General features: G+C 39.1%; 1 protein-coding gene across 1 annotated transcript; it reads right to left on the minus strand.

The window, feature by feature from the left end:
- Positions 1–643: 643 nt before the first annotated feature.
- BNIP3L (BCL2 interacting protein 3 like) lies at positions 644–21,723 on the minus strand. Its single transcript, XM_063086592.1, has 6 exons — positions 21,539–21,723; positions 14,505–14,688; positions 10,477–10,549; positions 5,306–5,409; positions 5,023–5,172; positions 644–3,383 (listed from the first exon to the last, which is right to left on the minus strand). Exons 1-6 carry the CDS (start codon positions 21,639–21,641, stop codon positions 3,335–3,337), a joined length of 663 nt encoding a protein of 220 aa, XP_062942662.1. The 5' UTR covers positions 21,642–21,723; the 3' UTR covers positions 644–3,334.
- Positions 21,724–21,998: the final 275 nt, after the last annotated feature.

Here is a 21,998-nt window from a genome sequence, read left to right on the forward strand (position 1 = left end):
CACTGTCCCCTCCCCTTGCCCCTGCTACTCTTTCTCCACTGTATGGTGCGAACATCTCATTTTCCTGTTTAAAAAAAAAAAAAAAACACCCTGGAAGACACTCAGCTGACACACTACCTGCTACCCCTAGAAAAGCATCTGCACTTCAGTCTGCTCCACACTAACCTACCATGCTAACCCATGTTCAGTTTGCTCCATCCATCCACACTCCCAGTCCCACTGACTCCCTGGGACTCCCAGAACACATTTCACAGGGCCCAGTCGCTGCCATTCCCTTCCCTGGGCATGCTCTTGGTTCCCTTTCACTCTTGTCCCATGTTCACCTTCCACTTCATCATCCCCTCTGTGAACAGTGTCCTGCCACTGTGTGGCATCTGGCAGAACAAGTGCTGGGAAAGTTACAGTCCCACACACTAGCATACATTGCCACCCCAGCACTTGTGAATCCTTACGTTGGGCGGTGACGGTGAGGGCAGGAGCCCCAGCCGCCTTTCTGGCACACCAAGGCACTCCAGTATACAAGGAATGCCACAGCAGTAAAGTTTTGTGCAGACACAACAGGACTCTTGCCTCCAAACTCCCAGGCAATGCACGTGACATAAAAATGATGTACAGACAAAGTTTTGTGACAGCTTTAATGGCACAAAATGTTTATAGCTACAAGTTATACATGTATTGTAAACTGTATATAATGATACAAAGTGTTAACTAAATAGATGAAGAATGCATAATCACCTCGGCTCAGTTAATTCCAATAATTTCAACTGGTTCATTTAAAAATTTATCTAACTGGCTAAGTCTTCAATTTTCATTTTTTAGAATAGTCAATATTTTTACTGCAATCCAGGTAATGTGTTGCACTTTTCAGTATGCAAGTTTGTGCAGTTTTGCTCTTGATTTTGTACAAATATGTTAAGCCAGTTTTCATCAAACAGAAAAACAAAGCCTGCGTTTTCATCCCCAAATTGTAAACAGGTGTAAAGCTTTATGAATCTTAAAATTTCAACTGTTAATTGCTGAATTCTCCTTTCCAATCATACAATGTTTCTGTTCAACATCAACCTGAGCAGGAGCATAAAAATTCATTCCATATGTTAGGGCTCTATCAATAAATACTGCATGATCTCATCTTATGACAAGTTCTACTGTGATGATGTATTTGTGTTTTAAGTAATATTCCATAATTTCACAGATACTTTAAGAAAAAGGGAAAAACTAAATTTATTTTCAATGTTGAAAAACATATCCAAGTTCAATTACACTACTGACAGAACTGCTACTGAATTTGGAAAGAGGGCAATGTGCTGCCTGTAAAAAGTCACCCTTATTTAAAGTATAATTTTACTTTTCCCTCCCATGATCTCAATTGTAATACAAATTGTATAGTGTAGCAGCTTGGCTATTTATTTAGTTCTCTTAACTTTACCAGCCTTTCCAATCTTATTCAGGCTTTTCAAAATCAGTGGGCCATCAGAATTACTCTCTTCCCAAAGAAATTCAAATATGAACATTTGAAATAAATAGGTTACAGAAGGCAAATCAAGTGTTACGAGATTTAAGAGTAAGACAGAAACAAAGCATAATAAAAAATGTCCAAAATTATTTAGACATCGAATGCCAGGAAGAAAAAGAAAATAATTCAGAAAACTACATTGGACATATCATCTTACTGAAAGATAGCCAGCTGTATTCTTGAAAAAAAGATAGAAATTATTCTGTTTAATCTGTATGTCATTTTCCACAATAACACATCTGTTTTACAAACCTTGATGTGAGAAAGAAGTTAGTTTCTGCAAACTGGCTGTGATAGTGTTTTTTATTCAAGTCAACCTGATGTGCTTCATAGATTGCTAGTTTTAAAATTAACAATGGTTCTCTAAATATTCAATAGCAATGTCTATATCATAAACAGTAATTATTTATATATAAAACATATAGTAGTATCCTTCAGAGTCTTGCTATGTGTTCTGAAATTCAATAAAATGTTCTTAAAGTAATTGGTAATCCTGATGCTTTCTAACAATTTGGTCCTAAAGCTTCACATTTTAGAAACAAACAAAAAAGTGTATCATTGAAGGAACTGGTTGAGTCTTCTGGAATTTTAAGAGTTTAACATAACTGAAAAAATAGCTACATGAGAAAATTAACAGCGCCTGCAGAATCACAGGGATTGCCTTGGGAAGACTGTACAGCAAACATTAATAACGAGAGATGAGAAGGAAACAAACGGCATCTTTTCAGAATTTTGTCAACTGTTCCCACAACCCAAGTCTGTCTTTCAAAGTTGCACATGTGGTTGGAATAACTCCGAAATAATTATCTTCAGAGTTTAAAGGCTTCAGAGTATAAGTGATGCTTCCTAGAACAAGAAGCCTGTATTAACACCACAAATTGGAACTCATTCCAAAGCTGCTGCTTAGAGGAAAAAAAAAAAATGAAGGAATAAAAAAAATTTAAAGAAAGTCATGAAAAATCCACATGCAGCTAATAAACATAAAAATACCAAACACACACACAAAAACCTCAAAAGCAGTTTCATGTATTTCTAGGCCTGAGACGTTCCTTATCAGAAATAAAGATTCTACACCATAGAAAAGACAGCATTACAATATACTAGTATTAAAATCTGCTGATGTAAGTTAGTTCTTGTTCTGTTTCATATCTATCATTTATACAGCCTGCCTCCTACAAATTAAAAGGCGCTATTAGGAGGCTTAGACAAAAAAGTGGCTCTAAAGCTGGTTGAAAATAATTTTTTATTGCCCAGGATATTTTTTTTCCTTGTGTCTTGCTTTTTTTGTTGTTGTTTTTATTTTCTTTTTAATAACTATAAATTCAAGCTTAGGGAAGCTTGCCTTTGTCTTGAAAAAAAAAAAAAAAAAAACGCAAAAAGTAAACAACAAAGCTTTTATATCATTTGCTAACCTGATCTCCTTTTGAGAGAGAGATGCTAGTTATGTTGTAAGAGTAAAATTTATACCATGAATGATACAGGTCTAAGAATGGTGGGACTAATAGGAGACAATAGCATTGTTGACAAAATTATAATCTGCTGGTGGCATTTGCAGAAAAGAAGCCCTTGCAAATTTCTAAACAATGGTAAACTCTGTTAGGAAATTCTGAAGTGTCCTACAGGCCAAAAAGGGAATAAGATTAGTAAAATGCCTCAACAGAGTTTGAATAAAATACTGGATTTGAGAGTTACTGGAATTGGATATGTAAAAATAGGGTGGTAGGCTGGGTCATGCTTACAAATGGTCTCAAGTTCAAATAAACTACTGTGACAATACACCACTTCACAGGTCACGCACATTTCCAGGGGCTTTTCCTTCCCTCAGTAGGTGCTGGCAGAAGGTGTGCTCAGTCGTTTTCCAATGTAGATGCTGAAAGGAAGCAGAGTGTGTCATGTCCCATCTGTTCCAACAGTTCCACACCAGCCTGTCGACAGGCTGAACTCTACTTACAAACTACATTTCCAGGCCTTGTGAAAGGCTCTAAAGGTATATGTGCATGGTCCCCTGGCATCCTGAACACCCTGAAATCATCACTGCCTTTCTTAAAACCAGTCACCAGCCCAGCCGAACTAATTTTACATGATTCTGTTTACTCATTAAGTCAGCACTGGACAGCACAGGGGCGGAGATTAGACACCATTAGCTAGGGAGAATAGATCCCTCCAAGGAGCACAGCAGAGCCAACCTCCTCTGAGATGCTCCTTTCTGGAGAACAAAAAGTTCTATTGCCATTTCAGATACAAAAATATAGTAATATGCCAAATCATTTTGGTGCTCTGTGTAGGAAAATAAAACTGCCAATGCTTTAAAAATAGCTCTTGCTAATAATGTTTAAGGATTAGAGGCCTAATATAACTTTTCCATGCCAAGCAAGTATTTGACCCTTCAATGAAATAAGCAGAAGGGAAGTTATGGAAAACACATGACTAGTTTTAGCCCCAGTGCAATAAAAGCAACCAATTTTTTCAGCCCTCCTTTACATTCATCTATAGCAATAGTTACACTTACAGCAGGAGAAACAGTCCAAAGAATCATGAAAGAAAGATACTGGAAGCTACAAAACCCAACTTCTTGAGGACAAATGAACAACTGTGCACTCAGCAATGTGTTACCCTCCTACCCCACCCGCCCCACGCCAACCCCCACACAACACATGCACTCCGCTTCCTCCACCAACACCTCCCTGCTGCTGTTTGTGAGACAAAAGGGGTGTGGAAAGCTGCATACACGCTTCCTGTTTCTGACGGGAAATATCTTCCCACTATGCTGAGCTCCTTAAAGGAAGATAACGGATGATCCGTCCTTTACATGTCATACAGACCATAACCCACCAGGCACACTTAAAGAGCATCACAGACATGTCCTGAAGAAAATTAACAGCTACTATTTAACTCTTAAAATCTTCCAGAAGTATATTTCCTCAACTGTCAAAATCAAGAAAAAAAAAGCAATTATTTAGAAGACATGCCTAGAAAATTAATGAATTACAGGTAAGAAATGAGGCTGATTTTAGCAGAATACATGAAAATGCTACAAAGTTGAGGGGAAAGAAAACAAAACAGCACTCACAATCAACCTCCCTGTTTCACTCAAGGACTATACAAAGTAATGGTACGTGTTCCAATCTGGGAAAAAAAATATTTGCATCGACTACAAAATTTACACATTAAAGATTAGTTTACTTTATAAATTACTCAAGATCAGCTAAATTTTAAACAAAACCCAAAAAGTAAACTCAATCACAGAAGAGCCCATTTAAAAATTATCACTTAGGGGATTAATACGAACATCTTATTTTCATATAAGAAAAAACCCTACTATTATTAAAAATGCTTATTGCTAGACTCAATCATGTAACAACTCTAATAATTCTTATGTTCACTTTATTTGTACTGAAACATTAAAAGAAAAGCAATACAAACTGCTTTCACATACATTTCTTACATCTGAAAACAAAACGTGAGGGTAAAACGAATGGAAAAAACTCTGGGAGTTCACCAGTACTCACCCTAGTCCCAGAGCCAACACGTGAGAAAGGAAGAGAGAAGGAATGAACACCTTCAGAAACTCTGCAGAGAAAATGCCCCCTTTCTTCATGGCTCCGCTTTTCCTCATGCTTAAAGACACAGAACGTTTAGGGTGCCTGAAGTGAAACTCCCTGAGAAGGAAATTCAGAAGTGGGTGTCAGAAATGCATTTGCTAAAAAGATCTTGGGGTCACCAGGCCCCCTGCACATAAACATGTGAAACAGATCACCGTGTCCACTGCAAAGACACAAGTTAAGGACCTACTTGGGTGGCACGTTCTCAGGTCTACTGGACCAGTCCGATACCCAGTCTGCTCTTTTCTTCAAAGCCTCAGCTTCTTTCTCTCCTTCCACCACTTCTTCTTCTGACTGTAAAGAAGAATTCAAACTTTAAAACAGGAAAAAAGGAGACCACTTCCTCTCAATATAGAGACAAATCTGGACGGAATATATACCAAACTCATAAATCTGTGCATCAGCAATTTTCACTAAAAAAGATGTTTTTTCTAAAAAGGCTGACAGCATGATCTAAGATCAGAGTATTTAACAGCTCAGAAAGAACTTGAGTGAGCTTCACTGTTGTTACATATAAGCACAGAATATGAACTTGAAAAAACTATTTGGGGATATAATGCTAACTAAAGCGCGCAAAATCTTGATAACTGCTGAATTAGGGTGATGCTTACATGGAGGTCCACTGTATTATTCTCTTTACTTTTGTTTGCATTTAAAATTTTCGTAATTAAAACAAATAAAAGGGAACATACACAAAAGGATATGCTAACAAAAACAAAGTGATGAGCAGTAAAACAAAAATAAGTGGGAGATGTGATGAGGAAATAAATAGTTGTATTGACTGAGCATTTAAAGAGAAAAACATCACTCTAAACTACATGCATCAACTTTTACCTTGCAACAACCCTATAAAAATAGGAACTATTACAACTCCATCTTACAGATGAGGAAACTGAGACACACATTAAGTAACCTACCTAAGGTTTCCCAACTAGTAAGCAGCAGGGCCAGAATTCAAACCCAGCCAAATTGTCTCTAGGGTCCTCATTCTTAAGCCAAGCACTAGGTTTTACTCTCTGGAAGGAGATTATTTTTTCAAACAGTTATCCAAACATTTCCTAAGGTTTTGAAACTACATCACCCCAAAATTTTTTGGAATAATCTATTTTAAATTGAGTTAGAATTTAACATCTATTTTATCAAATAAATGAAAAATAAATCATTTTTATTGCTAATGATAATGTAAAGTTTCAAGGCAAGATTTAGGCCAAGAATAATTAAAATTTCCAAAAGCTTCTCTTTTAATAGAACCCACAGGAATGAGAAATTCCTAAAAAATGACATAGTATTATTTATTCAGTTTTAAGGAATGTGATGCTATGACCTCAAACTACAGGGTCTCAAAGCTAAGAGGTGTTTTCATTTCTTTTTTGTTTGAAAAGGATTCACTCTTTGACCAAAGCTTTCATTTTTTTCAGTAGATAGTTAAGAACTGCACAACCTGACATATTTGCTTGATTCTTTTTGACAGGTCTAGTCCTCAGTGAAATAGCTGCCCCAGGAAGGGAGCTTCAGACAGTCTCTACACACAGTCCCTTTTACTATCAAACCCAACGTGAAATCCCTGGGCGTTTTGCTATTCTTGTCAGTACCATCCTTATCCAGTTCTGCTGAATTTGGCAAATCCCACTGAATGACACAATGTAGCATTCAGGATTAATCTTTTCCCACTGGGTACTGAGATTACTCAGAATAATGAGTTGGCTCTTTGGAGTAACACTGAAATCACCCTAAATCAAAAACAATAAATTGTTACAATATACTTACAGATATACTTTGTGTACACACAGTATGTGACTATATCCAACACTGTGGGTCATTTCTGTTTACAGTTTTCTACTTTGGCCTCACATGTCTCTCTTTAAAACTGCTGCAAGATTTAGATTTAAATTTTTGAACAAGTTAATATTTCATACAATTTGACAAAATGAAAATGCAGTAAGGCTTTATGCCTTAATTTTTTTTGAAGATGATGTAATTTTCTCAGTTGAGTGAAACAATGTTAACTTTGAATTAGTATTTAAAAAACAAAACAAAACTCCGGATAAATTTCTAAGCTTATTCTAATGCTTACTTTAAGAATAAGGGTCATAAACTCTCCTTATTTACTCTGTGTTTCCTTTTATTCATCTTAAATTTGCCACTTTCAGGTTTTAAATTGCCTTCTAATTCTTGGAATTCCATAATAGGGTACTTTTTCTTTTGGCAGCTGGCCATTACAGGGATCCGAACCCTTGACCTTGGTGTCTGTCACAAGGCTGTACTCTAATCTACTAAGCTAACCAGCCAGCCCTGGAATTCAAGAATACAGTAAAAGTGTACTTAATTGAATTATATGTGAGATTCATGCTTTGAACAAATGAACCTCTTTCTACACCTAATCTACTCAGGGAGGATTCTGATCATTTCAGCCTGTCCTCGCATGAAGTCTCTTATCTTGTAATCACTAAGCTTTCCTTCTCTGGCCCACCCCAAGTTCTCTAAATGTTAATATTAAACAGCATTCTGTGATCCAGGTACAGATAAACCACAGTTTTACAAGAGGGAAAATGGAGGACATCTTAGTCTGGATCATCTTACAATGACACCCAACACTGCTGGCCTCTCTGGTCCCAGATACACAATGCAAAAATGTCTTCAAGAGACAATCCATTTTCTGCAACAAAACTGAGACTCTTGAGGACTTTTTTCCTAAAAGCACGGGGTTTTTTTGTTTTGTTTTGTTTTGTTTAAAAGATGACCAGTAAGGGGATCTTAACCCTTAACTTGGTGTTGTCAACACCACGCTCTCCCAAGTGAGCTAATCGGCCATCCCTATATGGGGATCTGAACCCATGGCCTTGGTGTCATCAGCACCACCCCCTCCCAAGTGAGCCACAGGCCGGCCCTCTAAAAGCAGTTTGAATGATCTTTTTCCTAAATGCACTACCTTAGGCTTCCCCATACCATCACTCACCAGGCGTTTTTTAATTCGTCCTCATGACCATCTGAGCTCTCCTGTAATCGATCCCATTCACTGACTTATTTTAGTAGAAGGAACAGAGGCCACAGCTCAAACAGACCTGCTCTTCATCCTGGCTCTAACACTCACTTGCTTTGTGATCTTAGACAAGTCATTTAAGCAGGCACAAAGCCTCAGTTTTCCCATCTGTCCATGGGGATAATTGTCTCCTTTCACTGGACTGAGAACATTAAAAGTGAGACTCATTTTTTTAAACAGAAACTTAGCACCTGGAACATATCTAATAAATGTTAGTGCCTTTCCTTCCTCCTCATAAAAAAAGCTCAAAAATGTCATATGTTCCAAGAAGACACATATGAAAACATTCCATAAGCACAAGTACAGTAACAGTCCTTTAATTGTCTCCAATTGTTTCCTAACCCTAAACTTTCTTCTTGTTCATGAAAAAAATCCATTTTCCCAAGTCCCAAAGTAATTAATTTTTAAATTATTTCTTCAATTTAAAAAAATATAAAAGGCTCTTTGAAAGTTTAAATAAATTGTACCTACTGATATCTCCCTTGTGAGGAATCTTACTCAACAGATAATGCTTTTCTTATAGGAGCTAGACTGCTTTTACAAACACTTACCCTTGTTTAAATTGACTGATCAGACTGTCAGAACAGCTAAGCCCCTGCCTGACGGTAACCAATGTTCCTTTAGGTACTTGTTTCTGTGTAGGTATCACACTGGCAACCCTACCAGAATCTGACAGGCCAAAAACCTTATATTCCCCCTCTTGAATTTCGCAAATTCTTTTGCAATTCTAGGCTATATGCATTCAGCTCTAGAATTCCATGAAAATTCAATGATCAGTTAAAAATCTAATTGTGAGCCCACTACACTATGAGCCAGGACAATACTTATCCCACTGAGTTATTAGTTATTAGGGGGAAAATTTATGTGGAGCGGGGGATGGAGGTCCAAGGTCAGATAAGCTTGGGAAACATTTGGTTTAAGTAAGCCGATTTCTTTACTGCAGGAATTGTCAGAGCTACTACTGGTGTGAAAGGATGGGGAGACCGGGGGTCGCATTATTTTCCACTTATCTGACTTCAGAATGGTCTTACGGAGCTTCCCATTAAACATTCCTCAGAACACATTTTGGAAAATGCTACTCTAGACTTTCAACCTGTCTGCACAAAAGGCAATACTGATTGAAGACATGCTCCCTGGGAAAGACTATAGCACAGAACTAATTCCATTTCTCTCTTGGATTCCTTATTATACTTTTCACCATGGAGACTTCGTATGCTTTCTTCTACCTTATTACATCTCACTGCATGTGGCCAGACTGACACACACAAGCCAGCAATTCAACAGTTCCGGTCAGATCACCTTACTACATGAGAGCCTTGCTAGCATAAGCTTATCTACAAGATAAAGCTCATCATAAAATAAATTTGTATTCAATCCATAGACTTTCTAGGTTTCAGAGAACAGCAAAAATAGAGAACAGTCAAAGAATGGAGAAATTGTGTGGCCTTCTTAAAAAAAAAAAATACTGGAGGAATCCAAGATTACATGCAAAATATTTCTAGCACCAACGGGCCCAGGACTCTGTACAGTGAGAATCCTATAACACAGGTTTTGTTATAACTCATTTAAACATTCATTATTTTTCCAGTGCCCTAACACAGGACAAATGGACAATAGTTCCGGTCCTAAGAATTTGTCCTCTAGTGACATTTTAGGTGATCTGACACATCAATGAAGTTAAGGGCTGGCCATGACTATTCTAAATCATTAGCAACAATTATAACTTACTATATGTTTTAAGATTCATAACACAAACCTCTGTAAGATTTTAATACTATATCTATCTATATTCCTAAAAATGGCAACTCCTAGTGAGCTATATTAATCTTCTTTAACTTAACGAACCCCACATAATTTAGATGACTTTTAGCTCTGGTTGTTCAAATTCATCTCAAAAGTCATTGCTTTGATTTCAGATACAGAAAAAGTTTTCACACCTGGTTATACACAACTCTTCATTATCATTTATTTTGTGACTGTAAATAAAACACCTACCTCAGTTTTTCCATTTTTAAACTCAAGAAAGTAGCCTGGAATATTGAAATGGTACGTTACAGACAAGAATTTTTCAATTCTTTTAGGGTGACAGGGCCCCAAATTCTTAGTTGTTAAGGACTGCAACAAGAACTATATGATTCTAAATAAATTCCAAAATTGGAAATTGAGTTAACTTATGAAACAGCTTCAAATTATTCTAAAAGTCTTCTTGTTCTTTAATATATTTTAGCAAAACATGCTTACTTTGAGAATTTGAATCTCTCCTAATTACTCACTGTAAACTGGAATGATAAACGTGCACACACACACAGACGTGCACGCACCTGAGAGCTGTGGTCCCTGCTGGTGTGCATGTCCACATCAAACATGATCTGCCCATCTTCCTGTGGGGAAGGGCTAAGAGAGACAGAATTTAGCCATTAATTTTAATCCTCATTTTGTCGAACAAATTGCCCTCTACTAGAAATGATAAAATTAAAAGTTACATCAGTATGGCTTTGAAAAAGCAGCAAATCAAAAAGTATATCATAACCCCATACAAGAAAATATTGGGCTGGCCGGTTAGTTCACTTGGGAGAGTGTGGTGTTGGTAACACCAAGGTCTTAAGTTCAGATCCCCATACTGGCCAGCTGACCAAAAAAAAAAGATTAAAAAATTTTATGTGACTTTAAGTGCCTAAATGAAATAGAGCATTCTTATTCCCAAAATGTTCTGGACTTTTTCAGTGGTGATGAATTCCTTCACAACAATAAATCCACAAGGGAAATATTACCTAAAGACACAAGATTGTCTCATTTTCTTATATTTACTCTTTTTTTCCAATAAAAGTAAAATGATTTTCAAATTCAGAAACCTAGTTCACTGTTCTTTTTCTCCAAGTTCTTTCATTATTAAATAATTCACCACCAGCAGTTCTCAAAGACTCTTTTAGAGGGTCTTTGAGGTTAAAATTGCTTTCGTAATGCTGTTTGGTACCTTTTTCATTCTCATTCTGTCATCAGTATATAGCAGAATTCCCCAAAGGCTACATGATGTGTGGTATCACAACAGACTAAATACAAAAGCAGATGAGAAGCCAGCTGTTTCCTATTAAGCCAGATATTAAAGAGAGCTGCAAAAATGTAAAATAATGCCACTATACTTACCAATTTTTTTTGGTTGTGAGAAATGGTTATTTTTCATTAAAAAGTTACTTATGTTAAAATGTAATGAGTTTTTTTAAAATAAATAAATACATATTTTAAAATTTTCTGTCTTAATTTCTAAAATAATACCAAAATATATAACCCACAAACAAAAGCTCATTAAGGTCCCTACTAATTTATAAGAGTATAAAGGGGTATGGAGATCAAAAAAATTTGAGAACCACTATTCCACACTTACTTCAGAAATATTTGCTGTGAGATATTTCAGAGTGAATGAATACATATGAATATAAATATGAATTACACATGAATATAAAAACCTCAATGATAGTATAAACATATTCCCAGAACTACAAAAATTTACAGATAAATTCTTCGGCAAAAGCACATGATCACAAACTGTACTTGATACAACAGATGAATACATTGTGCTAAGTTCTTTTCTTAGCTTTATCTATGATTCCTTGTATGACCACAAGTCACTAGATCTTTCACTATACACACAAACGGCCCCCAAATCTAAAATAAAACAGAGGTGAAAAATGCACAGGGATTAACTTGCTCAAAAGAATAGATATTAACTATTAAAGGTACCAAGAGCGTGTGTACAATGTTAATGTATACAGATGCTGGTGAGACTGAATCAAAAATAAGTTAAGATCACTACAAATTCATCTGACTGCGTAGGCCTAGGAGTCTTAGACTAGTATAACTGACATAGGAGATTCTTAAATGGGGACAGAAAAAGGGAAAAGCTGGTTCAATAGCAAACAAATATACCATATGTATTTAGAGAATTTTTGTCTGGAACTAGAAATGTCAGACTACAGCACAGAAACCAACTGGAACATGCACACTTGTCCTCAGTTTATACTTTGTGCTCCTAACACTGGTGGGTCCACAGCCAGGCATCGAGTTAAGGGCCAGCCTTCCACAGCTGTAGCCAGATCGAGGCAGTCAGAGTGACAGTTAAGAACTTTCCAGAAGCATTGCTCCACTTTCACACTCTTCTTTACCACTGGCTCCAGTCATGCTTAGAAAAACACCACTCTCCATGGGTAACCTGTTCATTACTCCCAACACTCCGGAATGCACCAAGGCTTCAACCCTGGCTCACATGAGGGTCAGCTGTGGAGTTTTCAAAATAGTCCGAGGTCTCCGCCTGCCCTGACGATTGACTGAGAAGCTGTGGGAAAGGGCTAGCGCATCTGTGTTTAAAAGCTCCCTGGGTAGATCTCGTGTGCAGTCAAGACTGAAAACCCCAACCACAGGGTGGGACACAAAGCAAAACACATAGGGGTTATCTTCTAACAATCATTGCAGTGACAGAAGTATATCTATGGCATTATTTTTAAATCGACATATACATGAATCAGCTCTGGGACGAATATCCAACAATCCTGAATCTTTTCTGCTTACAAGAAACACTGCTCAACAAACAGCTTCAGATATAGAGATGCATGGCAATTCAAACGACATAATTTTGAAGATACTTTTAAGTGTTAAAGCATGTTAGTCAGATATCCCAGGAGAGTATATTGTTGGGCTAGAGTTCTAGGCCTCCTCTGAAAGATGAGCAGGAACCCAGAGCCTGAGGATACACAAGCTGAGGGACAGGAAAAGAGTTCAAATGCATTTGTCACACATCTGTTCATGTTTAGAAACCCAAACTTAAACAGGATCATGCGAAGGTGAATTCATATTCTATCACATGTATAACTGCAAACATAAATGAAATAAGAAGGCCAGACAGGAAAGCAAGTGACTTTTTCTCTGCTCAATGACAACACCATGTGAATAGCAAGTTAATGGGCACACTGGCACCAAATACCAACAGCCACATATAGTAAAAGCCTTATCGGCAGGCCACAACAAGCAGAAACTTCAGAAATCCATCAGTGAGTTTCATAATATAAATATAATATAAATCTTCATTCTGAAAGACAGACTAATGCTGTAGCTTCTGGAATCAATGCAAGCTGCTCAGAAAAGAGCCATCTGCTCTGTTTCTGCTTATGACAACAGCCATCCCAGGGAAGCACAGGGACATGTCTCAGATGACACGGGGGCAGCAGGGGTGGGCGGTATGCCACAGAGCCAACAAACCAGTCCTCTGGCTACCTTGGTAACATCAGCGGATTGTAACCCATGCAGGAACTTCCAGCATGATTTTAACTCGTTTCTCCTTTTTTAATTTTTTCTGATAATAATATGTACTCTATATACAGTCTTTACAAAGTACAAAAACATTCAGAAGAAGAAAAATATCATCCATAATTCCACCTCTCAGACATAATTACTGTTTACATTTTTTTGATGTTTTCTCTCTTTCTCCTATGCATTTGCATTTTCTAAATGGTTAATATCAGTTATGTTTTAATGTACCAGAAAATCATCCAGTACACCATAATGCTAACAGTGTGGCTGTCACTGCAGTAGAATTTTTCAATACACCACTATGTCATTTAACACCTGATCACTCTGAAAAAAGAAAAGCTTATACTGAAAAATACTTTAATGACTACTCATACATCTCTCTATATTCTTACTCTTTCACCATAAGCAGTCCTTAATCAGTGGAATTAGTTTCCCTGAGTCAAATACAGAAAAATGAGGTCTGAAATAGAACAACTTCCGAAAACTGGAATGGCCTTCAAAATTAACTGTCTTTACAGGCCCCAAATGGTGCTTCCACTGTGCAAATATTACTGTAACTTGAATCAACTTGTAGTTCCTCTGACTCAAGCATTTACTGAGTGTCCACTACACACCAGTACCATTACCGTGAAGGGCACAAAGAAGGAGAAATATGACCCCTGCCTTTGGGAGCCTCACAATCTAGAAGGGAAGACAGAAATATACAGAAGTGACTAATTCAAGGCAGAATGTGACCTGTGAAACAGACACACAAGGACAAAGGAAAATGTAAGAAAGTTAGATTAATTCTATCAGCAAACATTTATACACCACTGAATTTTAAAGTGAAGAACACCTAAAAATAATACAGTAAGAAAAATGATTTAATCTGGGGAAACAGTATACCTGCCAATTAGCTGTCTGATTTAAATACATACACTGCAATAAATTAGGAGTAGTATTTTTTGTTAGGTGGAGATTTAAGCAAATGAATTCTTTCTAATGGGAATGAGGCTCATAACTCATCTGTTTGTTTCCTGAATTCTGCCAAAACATGAATCCCACTTACCTGTCACAGTGAGAACTGCCTCTTGAACTACTCTGTCCTGATTCATGCTGTGCATCCAGAAGAATCTTCTCCATGTCTCCATTGTGGATGGAGGATGAGGAAGGAACGTGCTCCAACCCCCCATTTTTCCCATTGCCATTATCATTGCCATTGCTGCTGTTCATGGGTAGCTCCACCCAGGAACCTGTCAGACACGTAAGATAACTTCAGTTAACCACAGCAGAACTGCAATCTGCCATGTGCACACAGACGTGAACACGGTGAATTCAGATAAGAATTCTGACTCACCTCAAACTAAATGCAAAGAACTCTAAAGAAAATAAACATGGAGCAATAAAAGTCTAAAATCTATATAGTTCTGTTCCTGAAGTAGTTCACGCAATTGACCAATTTGGAAGAAGCTGGGAACTCTAAAACTGACATCATAGAAAATGTGTCTTTTGGCCAATTTTCTCTCCAGTTAAAACTTAGTTTACCTACAAGTAATACTCTACTGAGGGCTGACCAGTTAGCTCAGCTGGTTAGAACAAGGTCTTGTAACACCAAGATCGAGGGTTCAGATCCCTGCACCAGCCAGCTGCCAAAAAAATAAAAAATAAAAAACTTTACCGAAAATGCAGAGGTTGCTTTTCAAAAAGTAAATAGCTACTTCATTGCTAGACAGGCTGCTTACCTTATAGTTTGTGTATACATATACACACACACATCCCTACATACACACAGACACACTTTTTTCATAGTCTACCTGAGCTATGATATCTGCTGCACAAATGAAATAATAAACATATACTTAGAAATTTCATAAAGGTCATCTAAATAAGTTAATAACTATATCCTAATTAGCACAAACAACTGAGAATCTCCTAGAGAGAAAACCTAAATCCAATAGCAAAAATTTCAATTTGTGTACAAATCTGGAATATAAAATTAATGCAGCATAAATCAGCAGATAATGATAAAAACTCAGAAAAAAAGTTTTAGCTCTTTTCCTACGGTTTTTTTTTGGCAGCTGGCAGGTAGAGGGATCCAAGAAAAGAGCTGTAGCTCTATCCACAGGTCAGTTTCTTCCTTTTCTCTATGCCTCACTCTTTCTATTCTTTCTCCCTTTTTTATGTACTAAACGTACCTTGTGAACTTGTCTTTTCTCTCTCCTCTCCCACGAGTTGCTACTTTCCAGGGTTTTCACTAAGCCCCGTTGGTCTGGGGAAGAAAGGACTGCACATTTCTAAAGTTTTCTCAGATGAACAGTCAGAGGGGGCGGGGCCACATGAGGGGGCGTGGCACTGGTGATGTGCACAGATCTTGGAAACATCTATAGGCCCAGTGAGTTTGCTGAACACATTAAGTTGCTTTAATTTTAATAAGAATTGATAACAGTGGCCAATAAACCAACTTTACAACAAAGAGAAATAACGGTATATATTTTTCTTGATTTCCATTCTTTACAATAACTTTTGTTTCAGAAAATGTAACCAAACCAATTTTAGAAAATACCACCACCAAGGAATGGTTGGTGGGGCCGTTCCTCTAAACTCCCAACAGAAGCGTTAGAGAGAGTTCCAGGGCTGAAGGGGTTGTTCCATCGGTAAATCAGAATCATCAAACCCCTAAAAATGCACTCTAATTGCAGTGATGACTTTACCAGATCCAGAGTGAACTCAACATCACCCTTACGTGAAGGAAAACTCAAAGGCAGACCTGGTTGGAAATGTGACTCCAGTGCTTGCTTTCTCCATGCCCTGAGCTTCAGTTCCCTCATCTGTGACACAGAGAAGTAACACAGAACAGGACCTACCTCCTAGGGCTGCTGGGAGGATTAAATACTGTAACATAAAGTGCCTAGTAAAGAGGAGATGATCAGCTACCTACTAGTTAAGAGTTTATGTTGTAAAGTACTTACAATAGTGTCTGCTAAATAAAGTAACTTTTCCTTTCCACCTAAGGCAGCCCAGTGGCTGTCACAGTCCCATAGTCACCACAGGTTGACTGTAGGCCAATCAACATGGCTGTACGATATCTCCACGGCCTCATTCTATATACATGTGAAAATGGACTAGAGAGAACTCAAAATGGATTAACAAAGACAACTAGCAAAGCTAAGACAGATCTAACATTGAAGATAATTTAATTGAATATTTGGATTGCCTCTGGAGTATGTAAGAAATACATAAAAAGCATCCCTAAATTTAGAGCTCTGCAAAAATATTTTAACTAGAGAGAGAGAGAAGAGAGAAAACAGTACATGAAAAACAAACTTTTTTCTATTCCCACTGTTTCTAGGATTTTCAAACTTATTTTTAAACCAATTCTTCTTGTACAGAAGCCCAATATGTAAAATAAACAAAACACAACAAAAACCCAGAGCTGCTTTGGCAAAAGCAAAACTGAGGAACCAGGGGTTCCAGATGGGTCTGTGTGGAAGCCAGTCTTCCTAGAACACAATTAACGTTCACTTGAAGTATCGGATCAGAGGAAAAAAGGCTGTAATACCAGGTCTTTTGGTCCTTACTTTTTTGAAGGACTTCTAAACCATTATCTGAATTCTGTTTTCTGAACTACAAATACAAAAGCTCACCCTACCTAGCATATATTTTGGGAACTTGAAGATACATACCTAGAAAAGCTTGGTAAAAGTGATCTCTGTCATGGCCTTAACACTCTGTGGCACGACAGAAGGCATTCCTACTGAAGGCAGACAGTTTCTATTTGACACATATTAGTACAGTGGTTAAGAGCACAGGCTGAAGCCAAACTTCCACTCTATCACTTATAGCTGTTACACCTGCGACTGGTTACTTAACTTCTGTGTGTCTCAGTTTTCTCACCGGTAAAATAGGGATAATAATTGTGTCTACCTCATAAAGTTGTTAGGAGGATTAAATGAATAAAGCACATAGAAAAATAAGAAAGGTCCCTAGTACACGGGAAATGCCATGCAGGTGTTAGCTACTATAATAATTATATTCTGTGTCTCTTAAAAATTATTTATGACAAAAATAACATGTTCCTTGAAAATGTAAACATCAGTACAGAAAATTAAAATTTAACACTTCTCTTCCCAACTTCCCATTCCTACTCCCAAAGGAAAACACTTCTAACAGTTTCACACGGAAATTTCCAGTTTTTTCAATGACATACAATTTTCTGCTTTTGTTTTCATAAACAAATGGAAATGTACTTACTGTACCTATTCTTCTGTAAGAGTTTTTCACCTATCGTTTAAAGATGTTTTTCAATGTCAATACATACTGACATTTATTCTTTTGAACAACAGTATTGCATCTCATTTATAGAGATATATGATATTTAACCATTATTCAAACGGCTATGGTTAACCATTAACCTGATTGTTTCTAATATTTTGTTATTACCATCACTTCAGTGAACATTCTGTAGGGTCATCTGGCAATACGTATTAGGAGCTTTAAAAAGTAGAGTTCCTTTAAGTCAATAACTCTCTTTCAAAAGTGTCTACGGAAATACACCAGGCTGCAGAGAAGGTGTGTACACAGACATTCATTAAGAAGATACGTATTAGCTTGATCTTTTGAGTAAAACAAAAAGGCAACTTTGTAAATTTGTCTTTCTCCACAGATGAAGTACATGTGTCTTTTTCCCCATCACTTCATTCCTGATTTACGACCTCAGAATTTCTTAATGTTCTAACTCCACCAGTCCTCACAAAGTCCCGTTTTACTTGGAAAGAGAACAGGCAAGACACGAGGATTGTGCTGTCCAAGCAATTCAAAGTAGAAAACAACCTCAGAGTGAACTCTCTTCCTAACACTCCATCAAGCTTTAAAACTAAAAGCTGGAAGCTTTCTCTATTATTATAAAAGACTTTTACAGACTGAAAGCTTTTCCTTTGTACAACTTTTCCTTCATATGGCTTATGTCAATTTGTACATACATACAATGACATGAACTATATTCTAGTTTAAGTCTTTGGGAATGGCTAAGAGATTCAGAGAAGCAAGCTTCCACATTCTCTAACACAGCAGACTGTGAAGGCTGAGCCAGTTACCGTGATTACGTACATTACTGCATGCCACATACTCTTCAGAGTTTTATAATCACCAGTTCAATTCTCTTGCAAGAGGGGAGTAGGGGAGCTGGGAGACAGGAGAGTGACAAAGGAGAAGTATTTCCCCTCATTTTTTCTCCCAACTTTTCAAGGCCCACCATGTAACTCTTACCCTAACCAGCCATGACATATTTCATTATATCTATCTTCTTTCCTTACAGCCTTATTTTGGTTTGTTTTGAGTATGTGATGCTGGAATCCAGACCAACCCACCAAGAGTCACTGTCATTCTAAAAAATAATGTTGGTCTTTCACACAAGTGATTACTTACACACTACTTACTCATGTATTCAAAACATTATTACAAGGCAGTGATACTTCATGTGTCACAGCCTTAAGTGCTTTCCTGCCACACTGGGAAGCAAGTACATTTAAGATGTTTAAAAAGGAAAAAAAAAAAAAAAAAAGGCTGTACTTCTCACATTAAACAAGAATTATACTACTACCTTGATTTTCCTTATACTACCTACTGAATCTTATGACATAAATGTCTTATTCAAACATTCTTAAGGAACTTCATAGTTTTCTTAAGAATAAAACTAACAAATGGAAAACAGCCTTTTAACCTTGGAAGTAGTCTGGATATTTGCCCACTAATTTGTAATGAAAGTAAACAGTCCCCCTGAAGGGGTAAACTTAAAAAAAAAAGAAAAAGAAAATCAGAGGAAGGTTTCACTATTTCAAATATGTCAATAATTTTCTATCAAAACTCTGCTTTGACCCCTGAACTAAAGATAAAATCACAAACCAGAGATCATCTCCTGAGTTTCATCTCCTGTTTTTCATACTTGTGCAACTTTACCCAACAAAGTACTCTGACTTATCAGCATTTTCTAAGTATTAGATGCCTGAATAAGTTGTTTTGCCCAGTACCCAAGGCTTCTTGTTTTGTTCAGTCCGTGTTGTGTAATGAGCTAAAGAAAAAAACGAACAAAGAGGCAAGAGGAGAGTAATTAAACATGGCATTATCTAAAAGCTTTTCAGTAACTTTTAAAAGCTCACCCTACCCCCAATAAAATATTTTCTATCTAGCAGATTTCTCAAAGCAACATTTGGTATCACATGCAGGCTGAGAGTTCTTCAGTCCTCTAAGAGCTAACGTAACTGATAAGGCCAAAGAGATCAAACACCTCATGGGTCTGTCAGATAAACAATCGCATAAACCTCAACCCCATTTTTTTGTTGTTGTTAAAGAGTCAAAGGAAAAATAAAATCCCTTTCCTTTGCTTTCTGTGAAATCATGTACACATACTAACCCAATATTTAACTCCTAAGAAAACCCTGAGCACAATTAAGAAACAAGATACTAAAAAGGGATAGGTGGGCCATCTCTACACCTTAGGTAGAACAGCATACTGCGAGAATAAGAAACACATCAGGGGATTCTGGACACTGAAACAAGTGTTCTGAAGACACCACCGACTGGCTGAAAGTTGGAATCTCGGGTCTACGTCCCAACCAGCTGTGAACTTGAACAAGACCTTTACTCTAGACCTGATAATTTACTGGTAAATGACTGGGGACAGTTACACTAGAGCCTCTTTCCTTTTCTAAAATTCATGCTTCTAAAAGAGTATGCTAAAAATGGGTAAGTAATTTAAAACTGCATATGCATATGTGATACAAATGACATGTGAGGACACATTAATCCTAATTTACTGCGGGAAATAGTATAAAAAACTTACATTCCAGAACACCAGGCACTTAATAGGTTTAAAACGAAAAGGTCAATATTCAGGGAATTAACTAACTCATCACAAGATGGAGCAGTAGCAATAAGCAATAAAAACATCTTAAAATATCCAAATTGTGAGGACAAGGACTCTCTTCCCCAAATAATGCTTAGGCCATGTTGGAAGCATCTCCCTCTCAGGAAGGATGCCGCGTGACCTTTAAGCACCCAAAACGTTTTCAAACGACTTCATCTAGCCTGTGTGGACTGCCCCCACCTCCTCTTTCCTAAGAGAGGAATTACACAAGGGTCAGGCAAGAACCTCTGCAAGCCGCTCCCAGCTCTCACGACAACCGGGGGCAATTTCAGGACAAGAGGTCTGAGCACCAGGATGTCAGCAAAAGCAATGCGGAGTCGGTCCTAACCCCACCTGGACCCTGACTTTCCCCACCCGCGTCCGCACGAGTGTGTCCATCACGTGTCTGAGAATCCAGGGCCCGCCCCCGGTGATGCGCACGACCCTTAGTGGGTCACGAGGCTGTTCTTAGGTTTACTGGGCACACGACCCCACTTAAAAAAAAAAAAAATCACTTGAGTAACTTTCAAACATCGCAAAAAAGAAAAATAAAAGGGGCACAGCCTCCCCCCACATGACTCAATAACCACTGATTGCTAAATGGATTTTCCTGACCAGCCTGTGGCAACAAAGGGACGCGCGGGCTGGCTCGGAGGGACCCTCCCGCCCCTCGACCCCCGTCCCCTCCCCCTCCGACCCCGTCCCCTCTCCACCCCCCACCGCCAGACCCGCCACCGCCCCCCGCGCGTCCATCCCCCGGCGTCCCCGCCGCACGTCCCCAGCCCTGCCCACGTCCCCTCCGCGGCCGCCCCGCCCCCTGCCGCCGCGCCCCGCCCCTGGGCCCTCCCCCGCCCCGCCCTGATTGGCTCCGCTTCCGGCGACCCCTCCACCCCACAGGAGGGAACTGCTTGCACCAGGGCCGCTCGGCGCGCGACCCCCTTCTGTCCCCAACCACTTACCTTCCCCGACAGAGACCCCAGACGGCCCCCAACCCAAAACCCCGAGAGGGAGTCGAGACAAGCCACGGGGAAGACAGGAGCGCCTCCTTCCGACGGTGACGGCGGCTGTCAGTCACCCGAACATCCTCGGCCTTGGCCAATGGGCTGCGTTCTGGTCCCGCCCCTCCCCCCCGCGGCGCCGGCGGCGGCGGCCCGAGCAGCTCCCCGCATCCCCAGCCCCGAGTCCCGGGGCCCAGCACTCACTATTGAGGCCGGCGGGCGGGGGCAAAGCCTGGTCCCCTTCCTCGCAGTTGTTGTTGTTGTTGTTAGGCAGAGTCGGCGGCGGCTCGACTAGATGGGACGACATCGTCGGGAGGGCTGGAAGAGCTGCAGCTGCAGCAGGACCGTCTCCGGGTCTCAGGCAGCAACACAACAAGCCGAGTCCCCCGCCCCCTTTTCTGCGCCTGCGCGGCCCCGCCCCTGGCTCTGACGTCAAGGCCCGACCAGGCCACGTGACGACAACACACAAGCGGCGGGGCGGAGCGGGGCGTTCCCAGGCGGGCACGGACGTGCGGACGCGGAGTCACGACGGTGACGCGCGCCGGGCATGAATGCTGGCGTGTCACCTGGGCTGACCGGGCGGAATGAGTGATGTAGGTGGTACTGGGGCAGAGGGGACGGACACGTGCGTAATGGGGCGGTGCAAGGTGCCGTATGCCCGCGC

This window comes from Cynocephalus volans, chromosome 2 (genome assembly GCF_027409185.1).
Source record: "Cynocephalus volans isolate mCynVol1 chromosome 2, mCynVol1.pri, whole genome shotgun sequence".
In the NCBI taxonomy this organism is placed as follows: Eukaryota; Metazoa; Chordata; class Mammalia; order Dermoptera; family Cynocephalidae; genus Cynocephalus; species Cynocephalus volans.